The sequence below is a fragment of the Coregonus lavaretus genome (genome assembly GCF_964263955.1).
Source record: "Coregonus lavaretus genome assembly, contig: HAP1_SCAFFOLD_2757, whole genome shotgun sequence".
NCBI lineage: Eukaryota > Metazoa > Chordata > Actinopteri > Salmoniformes > Salmonidae > Coregonus > Coregonus lavaretus.
The window spans coordinates 18,201-38,441 of NW_028156237.1; the positions used below are offsets into that span (position 1 = coordinate 18,201).

At 46.2% G+C, this 20,241-nt stretch overlaps 1 protein-coding gene across 1 annotated transcript; it reads left to right on the forward strand.

The window, feature by feature from the left end:
- Nucleotides 1–13,529: 13,529 nt before the first annotated feature.
- Nucleotides 13,530–18,635, forward strand: LOC311126572 (carboxypeptidase O-like; the record flags this gene model as incomplete). The annotated part of the gene is made up of 7 exons (XM_084200564.1): nucleotides 13,530–13,619; nucleotides 15,312–15,422; nucleotides 15,896–16,012; nucleotides 17,522–17,615; nucleotides 17,856–18,109; nucleotides 18,212–18,296; nucleotides 18,445–18,635. 7 exons carry the CDS (start codon nucleotides 13,530–13,532, stop codon nucleotides 18,633–18,635), a joined length of 942 nt encoding a protein of 313 aa, XP_084056690.1.
- Between the last annotated feature and the right edge of the window lie 1,606 nt (nucleotides 18,636–20,241).

The window sequence follows — 20,241 nt, forward strand, 5'->3', positions numbered from 1 at the left end:
CAGACCCAAGGGAAGTCATGAACTGTGCATCATCCAGCAAATCTGACTATCCGAAGAATATCCTTACAATTTCCTCAGGTTTTACAATAAAATACATTCATATTCAGTATCCACTGAAGTTCCCAACATTCCGTCACAGACGCAACTCTGCAAACTTGTGCGTCTTGCTCTCACGGTCCGTTGGGGCGCAGCGCTGAAAAACATTTGAGCACGTGAGTCCATTCAAGAAGCGTGACCAACCATGCGACAGTGTATCTGGAACCAGTGAATGGAACATTTATTCAGCCACCGGTGGAGATTAGCTATTAGCTCTGTTGAGTCCTCTCTCCCATGCATTTACTCCTATGTATCTGTGCTCTGGGAGCATTTATGTAGACAAACAGCTATGGGGCAAACTGGGACTAGAAAGGGAAGGATGTTAGCTCTGCAGCCCTAGCTACAGTTAGTGCGCCAGATATGTGATAACTATATTTACATTGCTTGGCGTTACAGGTTAGCTTATACAAAACGCCGCCGTAGATTTTTCAACTAACCTGGACTGGTGTTCTCCTCAGTGTATGGACTAACCAACGAGGGCTGGAACAGAAACCTGGACTGGTGTTCTCCTCAGTCTATGGACTGACCAACGAGGGCTGGAACAGAAACCTGGACTGGTGTTCTCCTCAGTGTATGGACTGACCAACGAGGGCTGGAACAGAAACCTGGACTGGTGTTCTCCTCAGTGTATGGACTGACCAACGAGGGCTGGAACAGAAACCTGGACTGGTGTTCTCCTCAGTGTATGGACTGACCAACGAGGGCTGGAACAGAAACCTGGACTGGTGTTCTCCTCAGTCTATGGACTGACCAACGAGGGCTGGAACAGAAACCTGGACTGGTGTTCTCCTCAGTGTATGGACTGACCAACGAGGGCTGGAACAGAAACCTGGACTGGTGTACTCCTCAGTGTATGGACTGACCAACGAGGGCTGGAACAGAAACCTGGACTGGTGTCCTCCTCAGTCTATGGACTGACCAACGAGGGCTGGAACATCACTTTTCTCAAGGTAGGCTACAACACTGTATTTACACTTGTCCCTTAGTCTAGTGTAGTGGTTCTCAACCTGGGGTACCTGACCTATCATATCCTACTTGGGAAGACTCAGAACTCAGATGCACATGAGCAAAATGTGATACAGTAACCAAAAAAAAAAGGTTGAGAACCATTGCTCTCCAACCGATGAGGGAAAGCTTCACTTTGGCGCTCCTTCTAGGACGTATTGTATTCACACAAGCCAAGACCTGTGTTGCTTTCTGCATCTGGTAAGGAGCACTTAGATCTATATGTGGATGTACTCAGATATGTTTCTCTGTTTCATTGCTGCCTGACAGATAGGTCTGCAGAACTGTTACACAGGGTATATAACTAACTGTTATACAGGGTATTTAACTAACTGTTATACAGGGTATATAACTAACTGTTATACAGGGTATATAACTAACTGTTATACAGGGTATATAACTAACTGTTATACAGGGTATATAACTAACTGTTATACAGGGTATATAACTAACTGTTATACAGGGTATATAACTAACTGTTATACAGGGTAAGGGCTTTTGTGCTCAGAGTGAATTAAGAGGAAGGAGAGAATACTGTTGAGTAATAAATACATCAATGAAAAATAATGTTGTATATACAGTCAAATAAACACCACAGAGGGAGAAACAATTGAACACAAATAATTACAATATAATTAACTGAAAATGGAGAGCGACTGATTGCTGGCTCCATCAGAATGCCCAGCCCGTAAGGAGCAGAGGACAGGGGGCTGGCAGGTGGACAGCCGAGCATAGATGTCGAGGGCACGGACAGAGGCCCAGCCGGGCACGGGTGTGGAGGGCACGGACAGAGGCCCAGCTGGGCACGGGTGTGGAGGGCACGGACAGAGGCCCAGCCGGGCACGGGTGTGGAGGGCACGGACAGAGGCCCAGCCGGGCACGGGTGTGGAGGGCACGGACAGAGGCCCAGCTGGGCACGGACAGAGGCCCAGCCGGGCACTGGTGTGGAGGGCACGGACAGAGGACCAGCTGGTGGTGGAGTAGCTCGTACAGGAGCGGAGGACTGATGAGGGTAGAGGTGTGGACTGGATGCTGGATGGTGATGTGGGACCACCAGGTACTCCTTGAGGGTCATCTGATTGGCAGTATGTTTTTTTGTGTCACTCTTCATCGATGCCACCAAATACCCAGCATACCACGGAGCATTTTTACCCACCCACTTGAAGGTCTGCTTCCTGTAAAGGCTGAACTGAACTGTCGTGTTGACCCAACAAAATGTATCTTGTTGCTGGGTTGCCACCTCAGGAGCAGTACAGCCTTCCTGGCTGAATTTATCCAGAGATATAGCCCTGGTGCGCTCTCTTTTACAACTCTCTCTCTTGAAATTGCAAGCATCCTTACTGTCCAAAATCTAAACAAATTAAATCCAAGTTTATTTGTTATATACACAGGATACAGCGGGGTGTAAACAGTGAAGCCTTTATATCTTACCACCCCCACCCCCCCAAAATGCTAACCTCCCCTGTTATTGTAATGGTGAGAGGTTAGCATGTCTTGGGGGTATGATATTTGTTCGCCTAACTTTCTCACTAATCATTATTCACGACTCATTCAGTAATATATCCGTAACCATGGTAGCATCCACATTAATGTAGAAGTGTTTAGAAACATTTTCTATTCTTATTTACAATAAAATTGACTCCAAAATGACACAATACATTTTTTACCATTAATTTCTATTGGGCACAAAATAATCTGAAACACAACCAATACAAACAGCAAATGCATCCAACAAGTTTGTAGAGTCACAAGCTTGATGTAATCATTGCGTGCTGTTAATATGAGACCAAATACTAAACTTTTGATTACTTTAATACACATAAGTGAATTCGTCCCAATACTTTTGGTCCCCTAAAATGGGGGGGGGACTATGTACATAAAAGTGCTGTAATTTCGAAACGATTCACCTGATATGGATGAAAATACCCACAAATTAAAGCTGACAGTCTTCTCTTTAACCTCATAGAGTCACTGTATCATTTCAAATCCAAAGTGCTGGAGTACAGAGCCAAAACAACAAAAGACATGTCACTATCCCAATACTTTTGGAGCTCACTGTATATTTAGTTTGTATTCCAACTCTTTGCTTCTCCTGAGATAGCCGTTGATCATGACTCTCAGTTCCACCACATTACACATAAGAGTCATTGGACGAAGGCGTCTTCTGTACGGGGGGAGTTTTGTTAAGAGCTGCGACGCTCGGTCTGAACATTAACACGCATCACTTGCGGTACGGTTTTGGAAGCTTAAGGACCTTATCTTTCATATTTATCAGCAATAAATCATTTTCAAAAAACTAAAAAAGGTTAAATTGATACACACCTTTATAGGGTTAATGTTCCCATATATATATATTATCTTCATGTTACAGCGCTTGTTTACGGAAAACAGAAGGAATGTCACGATCGTCTGAAGGAGCGGACCAATACGCAGCGCGTGGAGTGAACATGATGACTTTATTATTTAAAGCAACCACGAAGAAAACAACAAATGACGATACGTGAAGTTCAAATACTGATACAGACTAACAGCAACACGGAAACAATAACCCACCAAACAAAGGAGAAAACACACAGAATATATATGGCTCCCAATCAGAGATAACGAGCCGACAGCTGACACTCGTTACCTCCGATTGGGAGTCATCGACCAATCACCACCTGACACAAACAAAATGAAACTCACCCATCCCCAACACCACCAAATGAAATACACCCAAACACATGAAAATGAACAACCCTGGCTCAATTATAAACGTCCATAGAGCCAGAGTGTCACAGTACCCCCCCCTAAAGGTGCGAACTCCGGGCGCACCAACATCAGGACTAGGGGAGGGTCTGGGTGGGCGTCTGTCCATGGTGGCGGCTCTGGCCCCGGTCGTGATCCCCACCCCACCACAGTCACAACCTGCTTCGGTAGCCTCCTCCCAATGACCACCCTCCACCTAACCCCACCTGGACTAAGGGGCAACCCCGGACTAAGGGGCAGCATCGGCCTAAGGGGCAGCACCGGGATAAGGGGCAGCACCGGGATAAGGGGCAGCACCGGGACAAGGGGCAGCACCGGACTACGGGGAAGTACCGGACTAAAGGGCAGTACAGGACTAAGGGGCAGCACCGGGCTAAGGGGCAGTACCGGACTACGGGGCAGCACCGGGCTAAGGGGCGGCACCGGACTCAGGGGCAGCACCGGACTAAGGGGCAGCACCGGACTACGGGGCAGTACCGGACTAAAGGGCAGTACAGGACTAAGGGGCAGCACCGGGCTAAGGGGCAGCACCTGACTAGATGGCGGATCCTGGCTGGCTGGCTCTGGCGGATCCTGGCGGGACGGCTCTGGCGGATCCTGGCGGGACGGCTCTGGCGGATCCTGGCGGGACGGCTCTGGCGGATCCAGGCTGGACGGCTCTGGCGGATCCTGGCGGGACGGCTCTGGCGGATCCTGGCGGGACGGCTCTGGCGGATCCAGGCTGGACGGCTCTGGCGGATCCTGGCTGGACGGCTCTGGCGGATCCTGGCTGGACGGCTCTGGCGGATCCTGGCTGGACGGCTCTGGCGGATCCTGGCTGGACGGCTCTGGCGGATCCTGGCTGGACGGCTCTGGCGGATCCTGGCTGGACGGCTCTGGCGGATCCTGGCTAGACGGTTCTGGCGGATCCTGGCTGGACAGCTCTGGCGGATCCTGGCTGGCTGACGGATCTGGCTGCTCATGGCTGGCTGACGGATCTGGCTGCTCATGGCTGGCTGACGGATCTGGCTGCTCATGGCTGGCTGACGGATCTGGCTGCTCATGGCTGGCTGACGGATCTGGCTGCTCATGGCTGGCTGACGGATCTGGCTGCTCATGGCTGGCTGACGGGTCTGGCTGCTCATGGCTGGCTGACGGATCTGGTTGCTCATGGCTGGCTGACGGATCTGGCTGCTCATGGCTGGCTGACGGATCTGGCTGCTCATGGCTGGCTGACGGATCTGGCTGCTCATGGCTGGCTGACGGATCTGGCTGCTCATGGCTGGCTGACGGATCTGGCTGCTCATGGCTGGCTGACGGGTCTGGCTGCTCATGGCTGGCTGACGGATCTGGCTGCTCATGGCTGGCTGACGGATCTGGCTGCTCATGGCTGGTTGACAGATCTGGCTGCTCATGGCTGGCTGATGGTGCTGGCTGGGAGGCTGGCGGTGGAGGCGGACCCCAGCCTCGGATTGCAGTCATCACCTCCAGCAGGGCGGCTCCCATCTGCAGGAGCTGCTCTTTCTGGTCCCGAACCTGAGCTTCCAGTCTAGTATGGGTTGCGTCGGCTCCTGCTGATTCCATAGCAGGTGTATGATTCTGTCTGGCGGAAGGCTCTAGCGGCTCCTGTCTGGCGGAAGGCACTAGCGGCTCCGATCTGGCGGACGGCTCTGAAGGCTCATGGCAGACGGGCGGCTTTGCAGGCTCAGTACAGACGGGCGGCTTATGCAGCGCTTGACAGACGGGCAGTTCAGACGCCATAGGGCCGACGGGCAGTTCAGGCGCCGTTGGGCAGACGGCCAGTTCAGGCGCCGTTGGGCAGACGGCAGACTCTGGCCGACTGGTGACGCACCCCGTAGGATTCGTGCGTGGAGCAGGAACAGGCCGGGCTGGGCTGGCGACGCGCACCTTATCCCTGGTGCGAGTGGCCGGAACAGGCCGGGCCGGGCTGGCGACGCACATCGTGGACCTGGTGCGTGGAGTAGGAACAGACCGGTCCGTACCGGGAACACCCACCACTGGCCTTAACTGGGGATCAAGAACGGACCGGACCAGACTGGTAACACACATCAGTCTCTCATGCCGTGCCACAACAACTTCCCTCCCTCTACTCGCCAATGGCTCCCGTAATCCGATAGCCTTCTCTCCAGCTCTACCTGTGGCAGCCTCCTGCTGCCCAGGCGCCCAAGCCATGTGCCCCCCCCCAAAAAATTTTTGGGGAGTAACCACGGGCTTCCAGCCTCGACTCCGCGCTTCCTCTTCATACCACCTCCTCTCGGCTGCAGCTGCCTCCAGCTCTTCACGAGGGCAGTGATATTCCTCCTCATACCACCTCCTCTCGGCTGCAGCTGCCTCCAGCTCTTCACGAGGGCGGTGATATTCCTCCGGTTGTGCCCAAGGACCCTTTCCAGCCCGAATCTCCTCCCATGTCCAAAAATCCTTAGGAGGCGTCCATAAATCCTGCGTAGGTAGGTCCTGTTGCCGCTTGTTACGCCGCTTGGTCCTCTTGTGGTGGGTTATTCTGTCACGATCGTCTGAAGGAGCGGACCAATACGCAGCGCGTGGAGTGAACATGATGACTTTATTATTTAAAGCAACCACGAAGAAAACAACAAATGACGATACGTGAAGTTCAAATACTGATACAGACTAACAGCAACACGGAAACAATAACCCACCAAACAAAGGAGAAAACACACAGAATATATATGGCTCCCAATCAGAGATAACGAGCCGACAGCTGACACTCGTTACCTCCGATTGGGAGTCATCGACCAATCACCACCTGACACAAACAAAATGAAACTCACCCATCCCCAACACCACCAAATTAAATACACCCAAACACATGAAAATGAACAACCCTGGCTCAATTATAAACGTCCATAGAGCCAGAGTGTCACAAGGAAGACAGAGTCGACTACCTGTGCTAAAAAGCTATCTGCGTTTCCGAACACCTGTGTGTAAACGGAAGGCGCACGCCACAAACGTGTCGTCACTGAAAAATACTGTAGTCTGCAACTGTTTTAAAACCTGTTAATGTGTATTTAGCATTTGTGAAAATATATTGATGTGATATGAAAGTAGAGGGCTTTATGTTTCTAGAACCGTACGGCAATTGAGAATCGATTCACGTTTAGATGGAGTATTTCTCTGTTTTGGCTTCCAGAACCAATTCACCCTTTGAACAGAACATGTAACCTTTAGTCCAATATTGGGCTGGTCCTTCCCTACACCTAATAATATGAAAGGAATGAAGACGGATCGCTGAATTGTTCAATCATTTAATTATTCTCAATGGTAATTTGTGAGTATAGCTGAGTATACTCTATATCTGTAGACACTACACATGCACCACTGGGTGAGATTGAAGCTGTTGACAGTGACACTACACATGCACCACTGGGTGAGATTGAAGCTGTTGACAGTGACACTACACATGCACCACTGGGTGAGATTGAAGCTGTTGACAGTAACACATGTGTAGCATAACATGCACCACTGGGTGAGATTGAAGCTGTTGACAGTGACACTACACATGCACCACTGGGTGAGATTGAAGCTGTTGACAGTAACACATGTGTAGCATAACATGCACCACTGGGTGAGATTGAAGCTGTTGACAGTGACACTACACATGCACCACTGGGTGAGATTGAAGCTGTTGACAGTGACACTACACATGCACCACTGGGTGAGATTGATGCTGTTGACAGTGACACTACACATGCACCACTGGGTGAGATTGAAGCTGTTGACAGTGACACTACACATGCACCACTGGGTGAGATTGATGCTGTTGACAGTGACACTACACATGCACCACTGGGTGAGATTGAAGCTGTTGACAGTGACACTACACATGTACCACTGGGTGAGATTGAAGCTGTTGACAGTGACACTACACATGCACCACTGGGTGAGATTGAAGCTGTTGACAGTGACACTACACATGCACCACTGGGTGAGATTGAAGCTGGCAGTGTTGACAGTGACACTACACATATTGGCAGGCACAACACTGCTGCCTTTCCCTGCCTTGCATGGTTCTGTATATACTAGAGCATAATGGCATATTGTTTTTCTACAGAGGGACAGGGACAGTGTGTAATGTGCAATTAACTAAATCGGCTTTGTGTTTGACTCTCTGTGTGTAGAATCTTCATTCTCCATAGAGACATTGGACGCAGAGTTCCAGTCCCTTAAAATCCCTCAAATCCCACTCATGTTCAGTAGAGAAGAACATCCATAGGCTGCAGCAGATGGACCACTTCCTATAGGTAACATATACATGGAGCTGATGCAGCAGATGGACCACTTCCTACAGGTAACATATACATGGAGCTGATGCAGCAGATGGACCACTTCCTACAGGTAACATATACATGGAGCTGATGCAGCAGATGGACCACTTCCTACAGGTAACATCTATAGACATGGAGCTGCTGCAGCAGATGGACAACTTCCTACAGGTAACCACTTCCTCCCCTCTCTCCTTCATTACTTTCTCAAGCACGCAGAGAGAGGAGGTGTCAACAGTTTAATGAAATATGTTTTGTTGTGGAAACATGTTACTTTCCATGTTCCCGAACATATTTTACTTGGTTTCCCAAATGAAGCACTTGGTAGCTGCAAGAACAGGGTTGGGGAGCCCATGGCATACAGAGTTTGGGCGGAATATCACCTGTCGGGCAGCGAGAGGCTGCATGTTCCTCAAACAGTGGTTGATGCCTGGAGTGAAATAACTGGAGTAGCCTGAACGAACAGGCCAGAAACCAGCCTCCATTCACTATTCGAGTGCGTAGGCAGATGACATGTATTTTTTCCTCCTGCCCCTGTTCCTGCCCATTTGATAATGGGCCATTCTAAATCAAAACTAATTTAACATATTAGTAAAGACAATATTACATTGAGAATAGTCTGATTGGTGATAATATGATCCCTTGATGAGAGAACAGCGTGTGCAGCCTGAGGCAAGGAACAGAGCTCAAGCTTGCATCGTGCAGCCCGTATATGTTTTGATTTCTAAGACATTCTAAGGTTTGTATCATTAACAACTAAAGTTGCCAAATAACTCTAAATCTAGTATATAGGACCTGTTTCAAATGATCACATTTACGCTCAACATAGCCTTCAAATTAGCACTTGCTCCAGAATGGGAAAAAAATATCCTTTCTATTTTATTCAGCTAAGTTCAATTATATTCTTCTTACTATAAAATCATATAATATAAAATAATGGCATGGGACTTATAAGCATATCTTGTCAGCTAAATGAACAAGCCTCCAGCCTATGGCTTGGAGCACAGACAGATAACATATAGTAGGCCAACTCATATTCTGTTCATCTGAAATACATTTTCTTCATATCATAATGTTTCTTTAGACCTGACTAAAATAAATAATGGATTTATTGTTATGGTGTATATTAAATTGATTAGACTTTTTTTTTATGTAGATGTCCCAAAGGCAAGCATAAGCTGCTTGGAGGCCAGGAGAGGCTAAACGTGTTTATGTTAATGAATGGTCAATTACTGTGAGACCGGCAGGTTTTTGCATGACAATCACGGGCTGACAAAATGTCACGACTGCCACAGCCCTATTGATTCCATTCCATTTACTCCATTCCATTCATTATTATGAGCAGTCCTCCCCTCACCAGCCTCCTCTGACTTCCTCCCAAACGCGCGAAGAGCGTGGTGGGCCAAACTCTTTGACCTTCGTTAGCCAATACAGAGTGCCGGGAGAATCTCCTGGCGCATAGATCTGAGGAGATGAACGACACAAAGGCCATTCTGATTAGACATCTCTTTCGCTCTCTCTCTCTCTCTCTCTCTCAAAATGGCAGAGACTCTGCAAACTGCAATCTATGCTCCCACATAGTTTATTGGTGATGTTTCGACCACTTAGGTCTACATCAGCTCTCTCTGAAGGGCATCTATTTCTTCATACAGAGAGTCGTTAACCTTAGGAAAGGGAGGTTTGATTATAATAACTAATACTTATTCTCTGTTACCTCATGCATGGGGTGGTACTTGGTGTAATCATAGCGCCATGGGGTCGCAGTCCCTTCATGCTCAACGCTGTAGTACAAGACATCATTTATTACAATCGTAAGATGACTGAAAGAGAGCTTAAAAGGCTGACATAACAATAATAAAACTGCTTGATCACAGGGCAAAGAGCAAGTAGCTAGCAGGATATAAACTGACACAGTTAATATAAGATCCTGTTGCAGTGTATATGTTACATACAGATTAACTCACCTTTCTGTGGAACCATTACTTCCCTGTAGTAACAGAAATAATCCCAGTGTCTTTAACATTGTTCTGCCTCTTCTATACTGATCTGGCAGCAACACTGCCTGAGCTTCCTGAACCAAAGTGTCCGCTGTGTCACCTGAGCAATTAAGCAAAACTAGAAAAGTGTTGCCTACAGTGTCTGCCCGCAATTGAATTGTATGGATGCCCATCCAGGTGGTAGGCCTACCGTTTGTTGCATTGGCTTTATTGGTCCTGATTCCTGTGACTAATCATTTTGGCTCGTTAAGCTCTGAATATCAGCTGCCCAACATTATCAGGAGTTGGGACATTCCACGAAAATAGGGCCTTTTGCGTCCCTTTGATAATTTAAGTAGAAATTGTGCACCAATATTGAATTTTAAAAGCCTTTTATATTAAATGAACTGTCCTTTAATATAGACTACATGTAGAATAAATAAATAAAAATCTTCAAAATGCAGAGGCAGAAACACCAAGTACCACCCCATGCATGAGGTAACACAGAAATTGCTGTGTGGCAGGGCATAAGTAAAAGTGTCTGGGCCAACATTTTCCAGCAAAAATACCCCAACAAAAATATCCAGACACATTGGGAGTTCCTGACCTCCCCCCGCTTTCAGACGCAGTTGCCGAATAAACATGGTTAATTCAGCATCCTCAACAGCGATACGATATGGTAGTGATCACATGGGGCCAGCAGTGATTATTTCAGTGCAAAAGACCTAGACCCTGGCAGGCAGGCATCTGCTGCTCTCATTATGAAGGGGATCACAACGAAGCCCCTGTGCTAAAGTGCCCTAAAATGTCCCTGTGTCACTTCTAGCAACATTTCAACCCACTTAATCCCAAAATATAATTTAAGTCTGTCCCTCATTTTAAGGTCAACCCTGTTACCTGAACTGATTTTAATATGGTGAAACTACAGTGGGGGAAAAAAGTATTTAGTCAGCCACCAATTGTGCAAGTTCTCCCACTTAAAAAAGATGAGAGAGGCCTGTAATTTTCATCATGTGGTATTCTAAAATTGATTAAATTGTTTTTTCTTCTCATCAATCGACACAGAATACCACATAATGACAAAGCAAAAACCGGTTTTTAGAAATGTTCGCAAATTTATTAAAATATATATATATATATATCACATTTACATACAGTGGGGAAAAAAAGTATTTAGTCAGCCACCAATTGTGCAAGTTCTCCCACTTAAAAAGATGGCTGTCGCTGGGCAACACGGACTTTCAACTCCCTCCAAAGATTTTCTATGGGGTTGAGATCTGGAGACTGGCTAGGCCACTCCAGGACCTTGAAATGCTTCTTACGAAGCCACTCCTTCGTTGCCCGGGCGGTGTGTTTGGGATCATTGTCATGCTGAAAGACCCAGCCACGTTTCATCTTCAATGCCCTTGCTGATGGAAGGAGGTTTTCACTCAAAATCTCATGATACATGGCCCCATTCATTCTTTCCTTTACACGGATCAGTCGTCCTGGTCCATTTGCAGAAAAACAGCCCCAAAGCATGATGTTTCCACCCCCATGCTTCACAGTAGGTATGGTGTTCTTTGGATGCAACTCAGCATTCTTTGTCCTCCAAACACAACGAGTTGAGTTTTTACCAAAAAGTTATATTTTGGTTTCATCTGACCATATGACATTCTCCCAATCCTCTTCTGGATCATCCAAATGCACTCTAGCAAACTTCAGACTGGCCTGGACATGTACTGGCTTAAGCAGGGGGACACGTCTGGCACTGCAGGATTTGAGTCCCTGGTGGCGTAGTGTGTTACTGATGGTAGGCTTTGTTACTTTGGTCCCAGCTCTCTGCAGGTCATTCACTAGGTCCCCCCGTGTGGTTCTGGGATTTTTGCTCACCGTTCTTGTGATCATTTTGACCCCACGGGGTGAGATCTTGCGTGGAGCCCCAGATCGAGGGAGATTATCAGTGGTCTTGTATGTCTTCCATTTCCTAATAATTGCTCCCACAGTTGATTTCTTCAAACCAAGCTGCTTACCTATTGCAGATTCAGTCTTCCCAGCCTGGTGCAGGTCTACAATTTTGTTTCTGGTGTCCTTTGACAGCTCTTTGGTCTTGGCCATAGTGGAGTTTGGAGTGTGACTGTTTGAGGTTGTGGACAGGTGTCTTTTATACTGATAACAAGTTCAAACAGTTGCCATTAATACAGGGAACGAGTGGAGGACAGAGGAGCCTCTTAAAGAAGAAGATACAGGTCTGTGAGAGACAGAAATCTTGCTTGTTTGTAGGTGACCAAATACTTATTTTCCACCATAATTTGCAAATAAATTCATTCAAAATCCTACAATGTGATTTTCTGGAATTTTTTTTCCTCAATTTGTCTGTCATAGTTGACGTGTACCTATGATGAAAATTACAGGCCTCTCTCATCTTTTTAAGTGTGAGAACTTGCACAATTGGTGGCTGACTAAATACTTTTTTCCCCCCACTGTAGTCTATATTAAAGGACAGTTCATTTAATATAAAAGGATTTTAAAATTCAATATTGGTGCACAATTTCTACTTAAATTATCAAAGGGACGCAAAAAGCCCTCTTTTCGTGGAATGTCCCAACTCCTGATAATGTTGGGCAGCTGATATTCAGAGCTTAACGAGCCAAAATGATTAGTCACAGGAATCAGGACCAATAAAGCCAATGCAACAAACGGTAGGCCTACCATCTGGATGGGCATCCATACAATTCAATTGCGGGCAGACACTGTAGGCAACACTTTTCTAGTTTTGCTTAATTGCTCAGGTGACACAGCGGACACTTTGGTTCAGGAAGCTCAGGCAGTGTTGCTGCCAGATCAGTATAGAAGAGGCAGAACAATGTTAAAGACACTGGGATTATTTCTGTTACTACAGGGAAGTAATGGTTCCACAGAAAGGTGAGTTAATCTGTATGTAACATATACACTGCAACAGGATCTTATATTAACTGTGTCAGTTTATATCCTGCTAGCTACTTGCTCTTTGCCCTGTGATCAAGCAGTTTTACTATTGTTATGTCAGCCTTTTAAGCTCTCTTTCAGTCATCTTACGATTGTAATAAATGATGTCTTGTACTACAGCGTTGAGCATGAAGGGACTGCGACCCCATGGCGCTATGATTACACCAAGTACCACCCCATGCATGAGGTAACAGAGAATAAGTATTAGTTATTATAATCAAACCTCCCTTTCCTAAGGTTAACGACTCCCTGTATGAAGAAATAGATGCCCTTCAGAGAGAGCTGATGTAGACCTAAGTGGTCGAAACATCACCAATAAACTATGTGGGAGTATAGATTGCAGTTTGTAGAGTCTCTGCCATTTTGAGAGCGAGAGAGAGAGAGAGAGAGAGAGAGCGAAAGAGATGTCTAATCAGAATGGCCTTTGTGTCGTTCATCTCCTCAGATCTACCAGTGGATGGGTCAGTTGGTGACAGAGAACCCAGGAGTAGTGTCCTCCTCAGTCTACGGACTGACCTATGAGGGCAGGAACATCACATTCCTCAAGGTACCTCTACCCCACACTGCCATCACAAATGTAGGCCTGCTTCTAGATCAGGGGTCTCCAACAGGTGGATTGCGAGATACCAGAGTAGCTCGCCAAACAATTCTGAAAGTACCTGCAATTTTCACGTCTTCCACCACAAACTGTCATAAACAAATCTCACAAGACACCGCAAACTCCCAACTACTATCTAATCGACGCAACGTTGACATTATCCCACCCCTGGTTAGCCACTATTGGCTTAAAAAAAGCCAACCCTAACACAATACCTGCCAATTAATTTCCAGAAATATTGCCCCTGTCTGCCTGTCTGCTGCGGGCTTTTCTTTCTAACTCCGTGTGTCGCCCAGTTCATGTCATTACCGTCTTGTGGGGTTGACAGAAATACTTTCCCCAAAACCTTCTCAATTAAATGTTAACTGCAAAGCAGGCTTACGTGGCAGAAGTATATCATGAGTAAGTATATCATTTGTATCTATTATTTGTGATTTGCAAACTTTGCCATATAATGAGCAGCAGCAGTAGAGAAATATCACTGGACCGACACGTTCTTCACTCACTAGTTTAATTAAAGGGCCAGATGCGCAATTTAAATTGGAAATTCACTCAAAAGTCTATTTGTTAGTTTCCTTCCACACCTAAACAAAAATGCTTTTCTGATGTGATTTAACCATTGGCATGAACTCAGAACATCCAATTTCGTTGTTTGTCTATGAACAATTGTAGTTTTGAGTGAAAAACTAAGATTTTGGGGGAAATATCACAGATTTTATAGGACCCCACTTAGGGTAGTTGATTAACCATTATTTTACCAGGTATATTGACAGAACACATAGCGTACTACTTTCTTTTGTCCACTAAGGACCTGGGGAAGATCTGCAGGGGAGAAGAGAAGAATGTGTCTATTTGAAAGCTAGAAATAAATGAGAAGCTCACGTCGTGTCAATTTTTTTATTTTATGTATGAAAAGGTTGGAGACCAATGATCAGTATACGGTGTCTCCGTCTAGCAGGATAACACTAACTCACATTGCAAGTTATTTGCCGACCCATGCCTGTGACTGTTTCGCGAAACACTTTTCCCACGACTAAAGGTATACCCGCAATTTTTAGACACTTCTGATTAAGAAGTCGTCATTTGCGTCGCAGACCGGTGCCCAGTAAATACTACCACCCCCTTCCAAATCAAAACCTGAGTTCCTAAAAAAGAAAGCCAGTCACGTCACGGACAACAAAGCCTGCGCGATCGGACGAGCTAAACACCTATTTATCTTCACTTCGAGAGTAAAACAACTGAGCTGATTTGTAGCTCTTCTGTTTCATTGCTTCCTGACAGATTGGTCTGCAGCACCTATGGGTTAACATGGAGATGTTCTCTGTTTCATTGCTGGTCTGCAGCACCTACGGGTTAACATGGAGATGTTCTCTGTTTCATTGCTGGTCTGCAGCACCTACGGGTTAACATGGAGATGTTCTCTGTTTCATTGCTGGTCTGCAGCACCTATGGGTTAACATGGAGATGTTCTGTTTCATTGCTGGTCTGCAGCACCTATGGGTTAACATGGAGATGTTCTCTGTTTCATTGCTGGTCTGCAGCACCTACGGGTTAACATGGAGATGTTCTCTGTTTCATTGCTGGTCTGCAGCACCTACGGGTTAACATGGAGATGTTCTCTGTTTCATTGTTGCATGACAGATTGGTCTGCAGCACCCAGAGGGGATGATTAAAAAGAGCATCTGGATGGACTGTGGGATCCACGCTAGGGAGTGGATCGCTCCGGCCTTCTGCCAGTGGTTCGTCAAAGAGGTAAGAGACCTGTACAGGTAGCTTAGTGGTTAGAGCGTTGTGCCAGTAACCGAAAGGTTGCTGGTTCTAATCCACGTGCCGACTAGGTGAAAAATCTGTCGATGTGCCCTTGAGCAAGGCACTTAACCCTAATTGCTCCTGTAAGTTGCTCTGGATAAGAGCGTCTGCTAAATTACCTATTTATTTAACATGATGGATGGAGATGGGAAGGAATATATTCATTTTTCATATTTATTTTAATTAAATTTTTTAGTCATTTAGCAGACGCTCTTATCCAGAGCGACTTACAGGAGCAATTAGGGTTAAGTGCATTGCTCAAGGGCACATCGACAGATTTTTCACCTAGTCGGCACGGGGATTAGAACCAGCAACCTTTCAGTTACTGGTACAACGCTCTTACCCACTAAGCTACCTGCTTACCTATATCTGTTTATAAACCCTATGAAACGAATAAACACCTCTCTTTTTAACAGATTTTGCAGACATACAAAACAGACATGCAAATCAACCAACTGCTCCAAAACTTGGATTTTTATGTCACTCCTGTGCTGAACATCGATGGCTACGTGTATTCTTGGCTAAATAAAAGTGTGAGTTCAATATACAGTATATCATGTGTAACAGATAATATAAATATATATATTAAAGTATGTGGACATTCCTTCAAATTAGTGGATTCGGCTATTTCAGCCACACCCGTTGCTGACAGGTGTATAAAATCGAGCACACAGCCGTGCGATCTCCATAGACAAACATTGGCAGTAGAATGGCCTTACTGAAGAGCTCAGTGACTTTCAACGTGGCAACGTCATAGGATGCCACCTTTCCAACAAGTCAGTTCGTCAAATGTCTGCCCTGCTAGAGCTGCCCCGGTCAACTGTAAGTGCTGTTATTGTGAAGTGGAAACGTCTAGGAACAACAACGGCTCAGCCACGAAGTGGTAGGCCACACAAGCTCTCAGAACGGGACCGCCGAGTGCTGAAGTGCGTAGGGCGTAAAAATAGTCTGTCCTCGGTTGCAACACTCACTACGGAGTTCCAAACTGCCTCGGGAAGCAACGTCAGCACAAGAACTGTTCGTCGGGAGCTTTAAAAAATGGGTTTCCATGGCCGAGCAGCCGCACACAAGCCTAAGATCACCATGCTCAATGCCAAGCGTCGACTGGAGTGGTGTAAAGCTCGCCGCCATTGGACTCTGGAGCAGTGGAAATGCGTTCTCTGGAGTGATGAATCAAGCTTCACCATCTGGCAGTCCGACGGAAGAATTTGGGTTTGGCGGATGCCAGGAGAACGCTACCTGCCCCAATGCATAGTGCCAACTGTAAAGTTTGGTGGAGGAAGTATAATGGTCTGGGGCTGTTTTTCATCGTTTGGGCTAGGCCCCTTAGTTCCAGTGAAGGGAAATCTTATCGCTACAGCATACAATGACATTCTAGCTGATTCTGTGAACTTTGTGGCAACAGTTTGGGGAAGGCCGTTTCCTGTTTCAGCATAACAATGCCCCTGTGCACAAAGCGAGGTCCATACAGAAATGGTTTGTCGAGATCAGTGTGGAAGAACTTGACTGGCCTGCACAGAGCCCTGACCTCAACCCCGTCGAACACCTTTGGGATGAATTGGAAAACCGACTATGAGCCCGGCCTAATCGCCCAACATCAGTGCCTGACCTCACTAATGCTGTTGTGGCTGAATGGAAGCAAGTCCCCGCAGCAATGTTCCAACATCTAGTGGAAAACATTCCCAGAGGAGTGGTGGCTGTTATAGCAGCAAAGGGGGGGGACCAACTCCATATTAATGCCCATGGATTTTGGAATGAGATGTTCGACCAGCAGGTGTCCACATACTTTTGGTCATGTAGTGTATCTCTAATCACTACAATACATGGTGGGTTTAAAATGAGTTTGGTGCCTATATTCATGAAACGTCTGAGTGTAGATCTAGGATCAGGTCCCCCCCCCCCCCCCCCCCGTCCATAGACTATATACTCTTATTCGTTATGGTCTCAAAGGCAAAACTGATCTTAGGCTGAGACTCATTATGAATCCTGATTTATTTTTTATTATTATTTTTTATTTTTTTATTGACTGTGTTGTTCTCCAGACTCGGTTGTGGCGTAAATCCCGGTCTCCTCCCCCAGAAGGCTGTAGCTGTTATGGAGTCGATCTCAACAGGAACTTCAACGTTAACTGGGGCAGTGAGTTATAAGTTCTCCTACATGTTGTTTCAACACAACTCACACTTTGGGAAATGACGCTTGCATCTAATCCTCTGATAAGGTATTCTGAAAATGCATCGGATTATACTGTGATGTAATAATATTCTCTCTTGACAGACTGTTACCATTACATAACAGTTGCTGACCGGAAACACAAGTTCAGAGATTACTGTTATTCATAACACAGAGTCCATGCATGTCCACCTCTTTTTCTCCTAGTGATTGGGGTATCGTTTGACTGCTGCCATGACAACTACTGTGGCACTGGGGCTGTCTCTCAGATGGAGTCCCAGGCAGTGACAGAGTTTGTAGGGAGCAGGACAGATGAGATCCTCTGTTACCTGACCATCCACTCCCCTGGACAACTAATACTGCTGCCCTACGGACACCCACAGATACAGGCCACCCACAGATACAGGCCACCCACAGATACAGGCCACCCACAGATACAGGCCACCAACTATGACGAACTGGTGAGGGGTAGGGGCGTGTCTCTGTTTTTTCCTGGGTTCCTACGGCGTGTCTCAGATGTCCCAGGTTTTTAAGCAATTTAATAGGAATCTCTTTTCATGTAGGTGAAAGTGGGTAAAGCTGCAGCAGAGCTCATGAAGTCAGTTCATGGGATGAACTACAGGATGGGAACCTCACCTCAAGTCCTGTGTAAGTCAGCCCCACCTAACAGCATACTGTATCATATCCTCTTAAAGCTAACTTCACTCTCTCATTACCCTATAAGTCAGTGTAAAAAATATATATATATTGACCTGGCCAGATCAGCATGCAGATTAGCCTTCCCTCTCCTTTTCAGATCCGAACTCTGGCTCTTCCAGAGACTGGGCTCGTCTCATTGGGATCCCGTTCTCCTACACCTTTGAGCTGAGAGACAAGGGTCAGTTTGGACACCTGCTGCCAGAGTACCAGATCCAGCCGGTGTGTGAAGAGGCCTTTGTGGGAGCACTCTCCATCATCACATACGTCCATGATAAGACCTTTTATTAAAGGGACACTGTCTAGCTCTGCTACTGATACCATGGTCCTCTGAAACACAGTGCTAGTGTCCTGGCTCACTGCTGGCTTCATTGTGTAGATCATGGCTCTTCAACAATTAGTCTTCTCCATTCCTCGTGTCCTCTCCTCAGATCCTTCTCAAAATAGTCTGAGGTTCTCTTCTTCTAATCTGTTTTGAGAAGGAGGCTAGGACATAAGGAATCGTGAAGAGACTAATTGAGGATGATCCCTGGAGACCGGCCTCTCACCTTTCATCATCCAGAATGAAGCCGTAAAATTGAAATAATGTATAATACCTCAGTTTAGCAGCCAGGGGGCAGTGTTGCTCCACACGGCACACCAGATGCCCTGTCCTTTCATTGGACATCAAACTGTAACACTGGTTTATTTGTGTTGGAGAGGCAACAACATGAGATTATATTTCTGTGTTTAATGTTCCATAAATGCCAAACGGATTAAGTAAATAAAGTGGAAGAACATTTATGTTTATTTCAGGGGTTTTCTTTCTTCTCCTTTGTGATTAACTCAGTTGGTTGGAAGTCAGTCAGTCATTCAGAGATCATTCATTCAGAGATCAGTCAGTCAGTCATTCAGAGATTAGTCAGTCATTCAGAGATTAGTCAGTCATTCAGAGATTAGTCAGTCATTCAGAGATTAGTCAGTCATTCAGAGATTAGTCAGTCATTCAGAGATCAGTCAGTCATTCAGAGATCAGTCAGTCATTCAGAGATCAGTCCTCTGTAGCTCAGCTGGTAGAGCACGGCGCTTGTAACGCCAAGTCATTCAGTCATTCAGAGATGTGGTCCTCTGTAGCTCAGCTGGTAGAGCACGGCACTTGTAACGCCAAGGTAGTGGGTTTGATCCCCGGGACCACCCATACACAAAAATGTATGCACGCATGACTGTAAGTCGCTTTGGATAAAAGCGTCTGCTAAATGGCATATTATTATAATTATATTATCAGTCAGTGTTATGTTATTATTATTAGTCAGAGATCAGTCATTCAGAGATCAGTCAGTCAGTTATTCAGAGATCAGTCAGTCATTCAGAGATCAGTCAGTCTGTCAGTCAGTCATTCAGAGATCAGTCATTCAGAGATCAGTCAGTCAGTCATTCAGAGATCAGTCAGTCATTCAGAGATCAGTTATTCAGAGATCAGTCAGTCAGTTATTCAGAGATCAGTCAGTCATTCAGAGATCAGTCAGTCTGTCAGTCAGTCATTCAGAGATCAGTCAGTCAGTCATTCAGAGATCAGTCAGTCAGTCATTCAGAGATCAGTCAGTCATTCAGAGATCAGATTGTTATCCACGTCGGCACCAACGATGTTAGGATGAAACAGTCAGAGGTCACCAAGTGCAACATAGCTTCAGCGTGTAAATCAGCTAGAAAGATGTGTCGGCATCGAGTAATTGTCTCTGGCCCCCTCCCAGTTAGGGGAAGTGACGAGCTCTACAGCAGAGTCTCAGCACTCAATCGCTGGTTGAAAACTGTTTTCTGCCCCTCCCAAAAGATAACATTTGTGGATAATTGGCCCTCTTTCTGGGACTCACCCACAAACAGGACCAAGCCTGACCTGCTGAGGAGTGACGGACTCCAT